Source organism: Schistocerca americana, chromosome X, assembly GCF_021461395.2.
Source record: "Schistocerca americana isolate TAMUIC-IGC-003095 chromosome X, iqSchAmer2.1, whole genome shotgun sequence".
In the NCBI taxonomy this organism is placed as follows: Eukaryota; Metazoa; Arthropoda; class Insecta; order Orthoptera; family Acrididae; genus Schistocerca; species Schistocerca americana.
Window position 1 is genome coordinate 878,138,617 of NC_060130.1, and position 14,357 is coordinate 878,152,973.

Sequence of the window (14,357 nt, forward strand, 5' to 3'; positions counted from 1 at the left end):
TGTGCATAGGCGACCTTGGAGATAAATGGTGCAATGTGAGGGCCGTATGCTCCTCACACTGTAGGAGGTGCAGTGCCACACTCTTCGACGAAAATCACATCACACAGTTGCAATTCAGTCACACCTGCTGCAACAGGTAATGCAAAAAGCCTTTTGGCGCTGTACTACAATCCTCTAGACTTGACACATGTAAGAGCTAGCTGGTTGCATCGGGGAAGCTGGCATCAGCAACCACATGAAGTGGTAGCATACAAATGGCATTAAGGTAAACCTCTGACTTTGATCCATAAATTGAAATTGAACTCAAATTTCTGTCTTCACACAGTGTCTTGTGAAATCAGATGAATCTTTTGAAACACCCTGTATATTTCGAAACAGAAAGTTGATATAAAATAATACATATTTGACACTGCACTGTTTGTGTAGTACTCTCCAAACAGTCTGGAATTCATCACTGAGTTTCAAATGAAACATGCCACTTTGTTTCAAATACAAGATTAAAGCACTGAAAGAAATTATTTGGATAATGAAGTGAGGTTATTGAAGCTAGGGTGTTATTCTTCCTCATTGCATGGATGAGAAAGATGTTTTCATTAAGGAGGTAGCACGAACACGGGAAAGAACACACAAAAAGGCTAACAGAGACAGATGTGAAAGACACAGACTATGATTCAAGACAAGTGAAATTAAAACTCATGTCTGGGTATCTTGATTCAAATTTTTCATAGTAACCTAAAGCAGTCATCAAGCTGAAGATTGTTTTGAGCATCACTGTGTAGGTACCCTGTTGATTCCTGAATAAGCCATAACATTTTTCTTCCCCATCCTAGTCCAAATAAGTTATTACTCCACTGAGACAGCAATGACAACAACATGTTGAACACAAACTTCCTTTCTTCCAAAGTAAAAAGTGACAATGTGCGCAAACCAAACGGGTAGTAGTATACATCAGTGCGTTCTGCATATGTTGTTATCACCCTTGCTCCTATAAGCATAACAAATGCACACTCAATTATCTAGAGCTTATGATATTTGTCACTGTTCACCTCCCGCTCTCTCTGCAACCTTCACTGTCACACATACTAAACAACAATCACTCGGCCTCTGAGAACTACACATACACAAACAGATCAAGGGTGCAACCATAGTATGACATCTCCCAGAACACACTGGAAAACCATCTGCAGGTTCGTACATGGGCCTCTCGAGTGAAGCCTGTAGCCCAGATGACAGCAAGGTAGTTTACACAACAAGGAATGTCGTGAATCAACTGCTCTAAATATCACTGACAAATTCCTGGCGCAGACTGGTAAAGCACAAAAGGGGCGTTGAACTCCAAGCAAGTCCGAGAAGCATGGCAACTGCAGGTAAGCATCACCCAAGTTGATGTGTCAAAAATATTGGTGCCCCAAAGATTTCATCGGCAACTCCTCTGGCCGTGGAACTGGATACGAATCCATGACACTTGGCATGTTGACCATCTTTAAAATCGCTGCATAGACACATGGTACCGTCAGGCTACCGAATCACCACCACAGGGCTGTCCCACAAACTCGGCGAAATAGGAGAAACAATGCCCTGATTCTGCCAATGCAACAATATAGCCTTTACCTTGCCACTCATGGAGAAAGGAATGGGGCAGAGGGAACAAAATTTAGGCATCGCTGACAGCTTCAAGGAAACGTGTGCCTTGAAATTTTCTGATCAACCCAAGGTATTCTCAAACAGCTGTTAGTCCTTGCTGACTAAGATCTTTGGTTGACGAGTTGTGCACATTCAGAGCTCACGTAAAGATAAGTGTTTTTTGTATAATAACTATTAATTAAGGCAATATTCTATTGTTAATATGTTGTTAGTCCAGCTCAGAAATAAGTTTAGAAGTTCATATAGTGCGGATGCTGTTCTTCGTTTTCGTTTCGTCTTGTCACATAAACAGTGCAAAGTTATTTTATTTAGAAACTTTAGAATCAGTCTTTTGTTTATATACAGTGTGCGTACAGTAAAGTCAATTCAGTTGTGATTACATTACTTAACAGATACTGAATTTAAGTGAGCACTAAGTTTGTGTTGTAAGCAAAAACAAATAAGTTTTTGCAATTTATAAAACACCTGAAGCACTAAACGGTATGCCCAATTTTTGCTGCTCATAAATAACGAACATTCATGTAGTGTGAAGAATGTTAAGTGATGTAATTCTGTTCTCAAGTGTGTAATCTGTCTTGCAATGCGTGATAAGTGTGGATGTTGCTGTAGGATAGTCAAAGAGGGAGTGGTATGTGTAGACTGTGGGATGTAATTTCACTGGGGTGATTGTAGTGGGGAACTGAATGGGGAACTCAATGAGGCTCTCCCATGGAACTGTAGGCTCTGCAAAAAAGACCAGAGAATCGTTGGACAGGAGGCAAAGATTTGTGCCCTTCAGACTGAATTAGATAACATGTAATTGGAACTAGATAGACTGAAGGGGTCATGGGAACTGGGTAAAAGTAATAAGCAATGGGCAAAATGGGAACAGCTCATCAACTTCTTCTACAGTTGAGCTATCAATATCGAATAAATTTGGCTTGTTACCTGAATAGCTGTAGATTACAGTAGGGTGCAGCAGTCTCCTAGCCAAGAAACTCAAGAGTAGGTCAGTACCAAAAGAGAGTAGGAAGAGAAGAGTCTTCCTGCTAGCAAGGCCAGATGGTGCAGGAAAAGTTAAGAGCAGGGTACCAGGTCACAAGTATTGTGAAGCCAAGTGCTAGCCTTAGCCAGGTGACAGAGAACATAGGAAAAGTGTGCAAAGTTTTTGGCAAAATGGATCAGGAGGATCAGGTTATTACAGTAGGTGAAGCAGGAAATAGCCTGGATAAGAACAGTAATTACAGTATTAGGGGTGACCTGGATAAAATAGGAGTAGCAACTACATACAGAAATGTGAATTTTATGGAGGGCCTGCAGCACCACGACCAGCTCTGGATTAATACTGCTCTGAGCCGTGTTAACTCTGAGTTGAGCAGGTTACTGCTGACTGAAATGAATTCTCATATGTGTGCAGTGCCTGTTGCTACAATTGGGAGATGGGGTTATACTAGACATGGCCTGCACCTGAATAGGAGAGGGAAAGATAGGTTGGCTGAACTTCTTGCAGGAAATGTACAGGGGGCCACCATCAGACAATGCAAGATGCCTGTGGTTACTACTGTCAGAGAGGCACCTTCTTCAGATTAGAATCAAGTTTCAGGCATCCTGTTTTGAAAGAAGTAACTACAACAGAAGATCCCCACAAGAATGCACGGAAAAGTAAGGTTAGTTTATTCCACCAAAATATTAGAGGATTGAGTAATAAGGTAGAAGAGCTTCTTGCCTGCTTGCAAAATTTAGAGGAAAAGATGGATGTACTGTGCCTATCTGAGCACTACATAACCACCAGGTTAGATAAGTTACATATAAAAGATTACAGTCTAGCAGCTTACTCATGCAGAACTAATATGAGAAAATGATGAGTTGTTGCATATATTAATATAGAACACAAGTTCAAATGCATTGACACAAGTAGATTGTGTAGTGATCAGCACAAAGAAGTGTGTGGTTGTGAATTAATGCTGAAAAACAGTTCACTTTTAATTGTAACAGTATATAAATCTCCACTGGGAAATTTTGCATTATTTAAGAGGAACCTGGATTCCTTACTGTGCTGTCTGTCAGACATCAGCAAGCAGTTAATAGTCTGTGGTGACTTCAATGTAGATTTTCTAAAATATTCTGATAGGAAAAATGATCTGGAAACCTTATTTGGAGCCTAGAATTTGCTCTCAGTTGCTAACTTTCCAACATGGGTGTATAAAGACAGTAGGTCCCTAACCGATAATGTTTTCTTTGATGAGGCACAAAGCAAAAAAATAACTGTTTACCCAGTAACAAATACTCTCTCTGGTCATGGTGCACAGTTAGTCAGGATAAATGACATAGTGCCTTACAGTGTGGATACACCTCAGTGGAAGTCAGTCAGAATCATTAATGACTACAAGGCAAATATTTTTATGAGTAGTTTACAAGAAACAATCTGGGATGAAATTTATAAAGAACCAAATGCCCCTATAAAATTTAATCTATTCTATGATAAATTCATGTTAGTATTTGAAAATAGTTTTCTGCATAAGCAAATCAGAAGAGATATTAAACAGCCATGTAAAAAACCATGGATCACTAAGGCGATTAAAGTATGTTGTGAAAGGAAAAGGGAAATGTATCTTTCGGCAAGAACAAGTAGAGACCTTGCAGTAGCTGCGCACTACAAAAACTACTCAAAATTACCAAGAAAGGTTATTAAAAAATCAAGGAACATGCACATAATGTCAGCAATCAGTATATCTAACAACAGAGTTAAGGCAATATGGAATATAGTAAAGCAAGAGACAGGACAACCAACCACAGAAAAGGATAATACCACTACTGAATTGAATCGAAGGGTTATAAATGACATGTCACAAGTAGCAAATGTATTTAATAATCATTTCTTAAATAGAGTAGAAAGCATAGGGACCAACAGTTCAAGAGAAAGATCACAGCAATATGTTGAAGAAGTAACTCTCATAAAATTACATCATATGAATGTACCATCAATTTCTACTTCTGAAATAAAGAATAAAAGCTCTTCTGGTTTTGATGGTGTTTCCAATAGAGTACTAAAGATTTGTTACCATATAATAAGTCTGGTATTGTCTGAAATATGTAATGCATCACTAATTCAAGGCATTTTTCCAGAGAGACTAAAATATGCCGTTGTTAAACCCCTTATAAGAAAGGTGACATGAGAGACGTCAGTAAATACTGACCTATTTCACTGCTGACATCATTTTCCAAAATTTTTGAGAAGGTGATGTATTCTAGAATAGTATCTCACCTTGGCAACAATTATATCCTCAGCAATCACAGTTTGGGTTTCATAAGGGCTGCTCTACTGAGAATGCCATTTACATGTTCACACACCAGACATTACAAGCATTAAATAACAAAATACCAATAGGTATTTTCTGTAACCTATCCAAGACTACTAGATAAATTGATGTTTTATGGGATTGATGGTATAGCCAACCAATTGATCATGCCATATCTAACCAAAGAATGCAGAAAGTTGTACTTAGTAGTAATTCAAACAAGAGAATCCAGGGACATAATTCTGACTTGGGAGAAATCATGTATGAAGTTCCCCAAGGCTTAATATTAGGTCCACTAATGTTTCTCATATATGTAAATGTTCTACCACCTAATATACAACAACCAGAATTAGACCTTTTTGTAGATGATATCAGTATTGTAGTCACTCCCAGTATATACAGAAATGGAAGAAATGGTGAACAAAGTTCTCAAAAGTATCATTGACTGGTTTTCTGCAAATGGTCTCACCCTGAATTTCACAAAGACACATCATATTCAGTTCTGCACCTCTAGGGCTACTGCACCAGTGATAAGTGTAACACATGGTGATGAAATAATACATAGGGTAGAAATTTCAAAATTCTTAGGTGTCCACAATGACAAGAATGTAAATTGGAAAAAATAAATTTTGGAACTTTTAAAACAACTTAGTTCAGCCACATTTGCACTTAGAATCATAGCAAATTTTGGGGAGAGAGAGAGATCAGTAAGTTGACATATTTTGCTTATTTTCATTCAGTACTGTCATGTGGAATAATGTTCTGGGGTAACTCATCTTTACGAAAGAAGGTCTTCATTGCCCAAAAACATGCTGTAAGAATAATATGTGGTGCTCACCCGCGATCATCTTGTAGATATCTGTTCAAGGAGTTGGGCATTCTCACTACTCCTTCACAGTGCATTTATTCCCTCACGAAGTTTGTTGTAAATAATCCACTACAGTTCAAAAGGAAAAATGAGGTACATAATTACAATACGAGAATAAAAAATGACATTCATTAATAAACATTAAGGCTGTCTTTAGCACAGAAAGGGGTGCACAACACTGCAACAAAAATTTTTGACCACTTACCCAGTGATATAAAATGTCTAACAGACAGCAAGGTAAAATTTGAAAATAAATTGAAAAAGTTTCTCCTTGACAACTCCTTCTATTCCATAGAAGAATTTCTACGTTTGTAATGTGTGAAAAGTGGTGGGTAGGAATTGCAAACTCAGTCTGTATATCTTGTTTTCAGTTCAGGAAAAAAAAAATTATATGGTGATGTTTAGAGTACAAATAGATTACAAATTAATTTGCAATGTGAATGTAAAATGACTCATTCCACATCATGACGATTTATCGTGCAAAATTATCCATGGAACATGAAAGTAACTAACTACCTAACTAACTATAACAGCAGTAAGAAGTACAAATCTTGAAAAGAGACTGACTGAGACACAAAATGGACTTCCATCAACTATCTGGAAGCCAAAACCAGAAAAAAATCTAGCCTAAAAATATTTTACGCCAACAGGGAATTGGCCACTGACAATGTACGTTGACATTCCACATTCTTATAATGTGCAGAGATGGAGAAATGTCTCCTCAAAGGTATACACTGTTTACTGCAAAGCAGAACATGACACAGCGACTGTTGCAATACTGAGCAGCTCAAAAGCCTGTATGTATCTAAATTGATGAGGCTGTCAGTCACTCCTGTGTCTACGTGAAATTCAGCCGGTCACCCAGTCACTAACAACGTCAGAAAAATATGCCAGGCAACAAGTATGGAGCACCAGGGACAGCCCTAGGGTCCAATGAAACACAGGAGCTTCCAATGACTGACCATGGCTCTTCGAATGTCACAAACCATTGCAAAATGACCTACCTGGCAGTAGATCCCACATATGGCCTCCACGTGCAGGCAGTCTCGTCAAACATACACCAAAAGACAATCAGGGCAAGAATGTCAGCTCGCCTAATTAGTGGAAGAAGAGCATTCCCAAGGACCAGAACAGTGCCACGGCAGGGAAGTACTGTGCCGCAACCAATGTGAACCTGCTGATATCGACACGGGTAGTACAGGCAGTGCCACGATGCCTCTGGACTGGAATCATAAATGGTGTCAACACATGGCGACTCGGATGGAGGCAAGGCAACCTGGAGAACCCTATGGGGCACTGAGGGCTGCTTACCATGCACACCTAATTGTGTCACCTGCCAATTATCAGAAAAGACATCCCTTACTGCTGCCGTAATCTCACGTTATTCTGAAATCTGGGCAACATCAGTCAAAGAAGGGACAGACAAGGTCATGCCCTAGTCTGGACATCAGGATCAGGTGCTAACCGACCATCACATCCTGCATTAATGACTCTGCATATGAGGTGGCACATTTGGGTCACTCAAAATGACACTTGCAAGCAAGACCCTGCAAATCGGTGATCAAGGCGGCATAGGACAAGCCAGGGCAAATGTGGTGCTTGTTAAACAGCAACCATGCTGTCAGCACATATGTTTGATGTCTGAAATACTGTGAAAGCAACTGACAAAGACCATCAAAGGGTAGTTTCTCGGGCTCAGTGGAGGGCTTCAAGTTTCTCAGAACTTAATATAAACTTGAATTGCTGGACAACAACAAGGTGGCTTTATTGATAATAAGCCATTATGGCACAGCAGCAAGAACCAGTGCAAGAAATTTTCCCACCTACCCATAGACTCACTGAAACCAGTAAATGTTGGCAGGGAAGAAAATGGTACACCTAGCGCCTAGCCTGTCATCTGCAAGGCACAAGTATGAAGCAATTCCGCATTCTGAGTAAGCAGCGCCTGCATCTTCTCATGCTGCTGCTGCTGCTGCTGCTCCTTCTGTAGGTGCAACAGTTCCTGTGAGCTTTGTAGAAATGTCAAGTCCATGGTGGCCCAAGATTAACACTATGAAAAGGGAAGAAATAAAACAGAAGTGTCATACATGTAAGAACATTCTTCTCTGCCATTTTAGTATCTGCAAAGGCATGGCAATGTCAGAAAAAAAAACAGTGTCGGCACAAAGTACTGTATGAGCTGGCAGTGGCTCAAAACAAGCCAGGGAACAGAACCCTGAAAGAGTAAATGAAATCTGAGAGTAAATGAAAGCTGACTGTGCAAGTCAGTCTATGGGAAAGCAGAGTGTCTGAAACCACGTAGAATTGTGCACTGGGATGAACACAACATATGACAGGAACAGGCAGCTGATGGCTGAGCACATGGAAATGGCACATGGTACGAGGCACAAGACAAGGTCAGAGGGTGGTTTACCTCAGAGTTAGAACTGCCCCTGCCTGGCTTACTGCCAAATGCAGGCAAACACTTCCATCAGCAGGTATGACCGTACAACATGTCACATGCAATCCCCCACCCCAATGGTAGTTTTTCGCACTAGTCCGTTGCGTTATCCATGCCAGCTCATCTGCCTGTGCATCAATTCATGCTAGACTACTGCGGTAAGAAAAGTGATGATTGGTTGAAAAGAAAAGCTACCAAAGATTATATGTGGTTCAGTTATTTTGGAAAAAAAAAGAGGCACTGACATATGAAGTGAAAACACACAGGACAATAATGTGTCATCTGATCCAAAATATTGCTCACATCTCGCAATTTTTCTGGGATGCATAAGGGGAAATACTGAAACAATGTACAAACACAAATGCTCAACAGTACACAGCACTTGTTTCAGTGAAATATTGCATAATAATCTGAAAGTTGGTGATGCAATAAAACTGTTGGGCCCTTTTGTTGATAAGTGTGTTAATGTTGAATGATTCTTTTAACACATGGATAACCTCAAAATCAGAGTTTTGAGTTACTGGAGGCTCATTCATATAGTACTTACTTTGTTTCCTTGGACCAATAACTGTCTGGTTCCTTGAAGAATGATTAAGGTATAAGTGAGCTACTACACAAAAATCAACAAACACATTCCTCCAGACAAATTAGAAAAAATTTGCTACAAAGGCACATGCAGAGCAACAGACAGTGGAACAAGAGGAATGAATTGCAAAGAAGATTGAATTTATGACCAGTTTAATACATGGGAAATATGGCTACAGACAGATATCAACAAATTTCAATTGCACACTTGAACATTCTAAGGGCTGCACAAGCTGCAAATAAACTTTTTGGGGCAGAAATGTGCTTTGACATTTGTATCTGAAATATGACTTAAGCTGATAGCTTGCAACATTATTTCTCATTCAATAAGTTAGATACAAAGTGTTATGACAGTTAATGAACGAGCACTCAAGTACTGCCATTTATACTAGTTGACAAAAGCTCACACAGACTTCTCAGCTGTATTCCATTATTTCCTACCCAATAGTTCCAGTTACACATATTGCCATGAAAATCTTGAACAAAAGCACCTAAAAGACTAACAGGCCAACATTTTCTTGGTGTGCTCAATCACCCAAAATACTTCCAGTGTGATCTAGCTCTTTACTGGGATTGTTAATCATGAACAACCACCTTCTATTAAAATTTCTCAAACTTAACCCTAGCAGCCCTACTGTTGCTGGTTTCAGACCCATCAACTTCTCAATACCTTCAACATTCTGCACAAAATCAGTTTCACTCATCATATTCTCAGGTGATTAAGAGGAGCCTCTACTCACCACAATCCCATGTTTCTTATGTATTAATAAAGGAAATATATCCCTACCTACTGCCTTGTGAAATACATATTCAGCACATTCAACTGTGTTAGTCTCATATACTAAAATCTAATCCACAATCATTTCTCCTTCTAAAGGTTTTTCTTCAGATACTTGATACAGTTATAAACATTTGTAGCTTTGTTATAGATTATGTAAGGAAACCCTACTTCCCACGCAAAATCTCTTTCAGCATGTCACATTCAGATATACCTATCACATTTCCATGATATGAGGCTAGCTCAGAACTAGCCTGTCCTGAGTCTTTGACAAATTTAATATTTCTCAAATATGTTTTACTTGGCCTTTTTTCTAAACAGCATGTTACATTCTTTAATGTTACAAATTTCCCCATACTTATTCCATCAAAACTTCAGTACACATAAAATCTATTGGGCTATCTACACATGAAGAAAGTTCCCCACAGTTTATGCACAGGAATGCTCAAACCACAGGTAGATGGTTTCGATACAGATGGTGGAAGAAAATTTTTTATCACCAGTAAATGACCGGCGGGGGAAGAAGAGATGGTCATATCAAGTTCCTGATTACCAACCTATGAATAAAAGGCATCCAAATGATGCAAACACACACTGACACATACCAAGTCAGAGGAAGGCCATAGCAAATCATCTCAATTGGAACTTTTGCCGGGAAAGAAATACAGAATTCCCAGACTGCCTCTATACTGATTAAAGAGTAGGGACCTACTTTCTCTAATGTTGACATAACAAACAAATATCTTGTGCCCTTACACTTAAAGGTCATACTTGGGTGACTGCTATTTATACAGAATAACTCCCTATTCCATATGCCTTGCACCATCAACAAACATCTGATAAGCAAAATATGTAGCATACTATCCACACCACCACTTCCTCCAAACCAGTCCACTGGCATTACATATTATTTGCTGGAATAACATGCAAGATTGAGATATTCACTCTGCAGCGGAGTGTGCTCTGATGTGAAACTTCCTGGCAGATTAAAACTGTGTGCCGGACCGAGACTCAAACTCGGGACCTTTGCCTTACGCGGGCAAGTGCTCTACCAACTGAGCTACCCAAGCACAATTCAAGCCCCATTCTCACAGCTTCACTTCTGCCAGTACCTCGTCTCCTACCTTCCAAACATTACAGAAGCTCTCGCAGAAGGTTCGCAGGAGAGCTTCTGTAAAGTTTGGAAGGTAGGAGGTGAGGTACCGGCAGAAGTGAAGCTGTGAGGACGGGGCAGTGAGTCATGCTTGGGTATCTCAGTTGGTAGAGCACTTGCCCGCGAAAGGCAAAGGTCCCAAGTTTGAGTCTCAGTCCGGCACACAGTTTTAATCTGTCAGGAAGTTTCAACATGCGAGATTAATCACATATTACATTGATGAATTTTCAGTAACTTATTTTTTTCACGAAGCTTTAGACTAACTGTGAAATAAAAAAAGACATAGACAGAGAACTTGTAAATGTTTTTTAACACATGCATGGTGATTTTTGTATAATAAGTTCATTTTGACTGCATTTTGTGAAGTTAAACTTAATGTCGCATGTATGCAGCACTGGGAAGAAAAGGGTTCACCACAACCACCAAAAAACAGTTAAGTCAGAATGTATGGTCAAGATCAAACCACTTCTGTTGCTGAACAGGATCATCTATTTGCTACACACTAAGCATAACAAAGGTTCATAAAACTCCAATTTTTTTGTTACCACATTCATCTACAGTCTAGACCCCTTTAAAAACTAGATTATCAAAAGAGATACAAGAGATTCAGAGATGACCTGCAAAATTGTAAATGTAGCATGGAGAAACAGCTCCACTTGTTTCTTCATTCTATTACTTACTTCATACATATATATTAAGTATCCACATTCTTGTTCTGGCTGTAATTTTGTGAGTCATATTGTTCAGAGAATAATTTATACATGGTTGGTGATAACTATATTTTCTTTAAGGGAAGATTCAAATTTCACTTCTGGAAACAATGTGTGCTTAAAAATTCAGCCCCATAAATTATTATTTTAGGATTGACCTACTCCTCGAAAGCCCTATTTCTGTACTATGCAAAGAATATTTCATCTTTTTTTCAAAATTTGGATTTCAGGGAATATTATTACTAAAAATGTTGCATAATTATTCAAATTTTAAAAGTCAACCTTTTCAAAATTCCAGTGTTGCTGTCTTGTAGCTATAATTTTTCTATTTATAGAAAAATGTGAACTTTCATCACAAAAATATGTTACTGAAATTATCAAAGCATAAAATCTGACTTCCTTGAAAAATTTTGCTGGGCTTTGATAGAATACAGGTAGAAAATTGCATGCTTAAAAATCCTTCCCAGAAATTAGGACCTTAAACAGCCAATGTGAACGGTGCCACAGTTTGTCTGGGCTGAATATTTCTTGAGTATGGTTCCTGTTAGCAGTCAGCACTAAGTCACTGTCATATACAGTTACTTGCCTGAAATCTGCATTGAGTGCTGCATGAGTAAAGTTCCATACAGTCAGTGGACTGTATTCAAAGAAATTGCTCATCATGTGTAAATTAGACTTTTTGAAGTTTTAGTACACTGCTGACCTACTTTGTGATAATTTTGGAAGTTGTGATGGGTGGGACAGTAAATGTGCTTTAATTGGAAACAAATATCAAAGGTGACAACTTGAATATTTAAAATTGTTTAAGTAGCTTGAAGTTCCAGTGTGTCACTGCGCAAGAAATAGAAATTATGACAGAGGTAAGTAAGGTCAGTAATGACCCAAATTTATCACACATTTGTTTAGTTAGTGTGTGGGCATCATGGAAACGGTTTACAAAATTCAATAAGAGCATAAGAATGATGCCCTTTAACCACAGAGAAACAACTTGTTAGAAAGTCTTACAGCATAGATTTCATGACTAGTCACAAAATATACAATTTCCTTCATGATATTTTGCATAATGACCATTATATTAAAATTAAAGGAATCCATCTTAAACACGGGAGCACCAACAACTACTTTTCCCTTACATCATCCTTTGGTAAAATGATACTGGTACAACAGGTACCCTCCACACAGTGGATAGTAGCTTGCAGAGCAGAGATGTAGACATGGACAACTTTTACATTACTTGTCGGTGGTGAGTAATGAAACTACAAAGAAATTATGTTAACATATGTGTGGAAACTGTATAAGCCGTAAAAGGAATAGCAGCTGGCTTGCAACAAAAGAAGTGCAACCATTTTCCAAACATGATGGAATTCTTTTACCTTCAACTATGGAATGAATTCCATTCACTTTTCTTTTACTAACTGGTTTCCTATATTTCATCATGTTAAACAGCAAAGTTTGTCAGCATGAAAAGTGGGAATCTTGTTCAGCATTTAGTTCTTGCTTCTTGTGAATGAAAACTGTTGCCTGCATGCACCACATCAGACTGTCCACATACTGACTGCCTGCCATTCCCAGTTCAGAATAAATTCTAGCTCATATAATGCCAGGTACATCGAGCTGACTGTTTTGCATGACTCCTTAGAACAGTGGATTTTGGAAAAAACTTTTCCATACTGTTGAGAACAAGTTTCTCATTAAAATATTATACAGTTCCTTACAGGCCAAACACAAAGGTAGTGTTCAGAATTATGCAGTTTATCAGGTGGCTTTGCACAGAATAAAGCTTCTGAAGAGGCAAAGGAAAATAAGTGTCAGCACAGCTCACAATACAAATAGTGCAATGTACAAAACCTGGCAAAATTTGATAGTAAACCGAAGCAAATAGAATGCAGAGCATTGGTATTTAACACACTGATAAAACAGAGCTATATGGCATAGAAGAACCAGCAGCAAGGCAATGACACTAAAGAACAGGCAAATGCCTGAGAATTATAATGAGAATAACCTACTCACAGGCTTTTTATAGACCTTTATTGCCATCATCAGAGCTATGGCCCAAGAAGATGCAGCTTCTGTGCTAGATGAAGTTGACACACTATGTGGCAACTTGTCTCACATTACTGTGAAACACTGCATTGCTTGCTTCCATGTATGAACCTCGGAAATTGCACTAAATGGAGGCTTACACGTTTTGCCCACATACCTGTGATTTTACAGATTTCGCAACAGATTAAACAGATTGCTCAAAAAATGTAAGAAATTGAAAACTGATCGTTCAAGCATTAAATTGGATATAATATTTAAACAGCTGGCTATTAGCTAAAAACTGAGTTTTTATTTACAAGCAAAACTACCAGAATGTCTTACAAGAAACCACAAAGCTTTCTTACCTATTAAGAGCATTTATGTACAGCCGAGAATACATTCCCTTTCCAGGGCCACCAGCACTGAACGAGTTGCCTCCACCCATCATCAAATTTAAAACACACAGTGAAATGAAATCTGGATCTGCATACGGGAATGCATTGAGAGCAATGACCACATGTGCTAACTGTGGAAGATCCGCATTAGCATATGTCGGTATTTCACAGCAGTCCTGCGTACGAAAAAGGCATAGAAAATTTAACAATAATATACAACCAGTGTGTCTTTCATCTACAAGCTGCTAAATAATGAAATATCTTGCATACAAACATGACCAGAAGTCAGTTTTAGATTTCAGTATTCATATTACCAATCTGAAACACATTTACAAAATACAGGTATTATTTGACAATATTCTTTAAAATATATATGTGGCTGAGGAGATAGCTCTGCAAGATTCTATATATGTGGAAATGAACACATTATACTGTCGCTCACATGCGACAACCAATGACCTTGTAATGGTATTACAATAAAATG

The 14,357-nt window shown here is 38.6% G+C and overlaps 1 protein-coding gene across 1 annotated transcript in view; it reads right to left on the minus strand.

The window, feature by feature from the left end:
- LOC124555048 (mitochondrial-processing peptidase subunit alpha) overlaps positions 1-14,357 on the minus strand; it is a 117,520-nt gene that overhangs the window by 22,126 nt on the left and 81,037 nt on the right. The window contains exon 8 of the mRNA XM_047128819.1: positions 13,844-14,049. Coding sequence (XP_046984775.1) covers positions 13,844-14,049 — 206 coding nt within the window. The remainder of the gene's footprint in view (positions 1-13,843; positions 14,050-14,357) is intronic.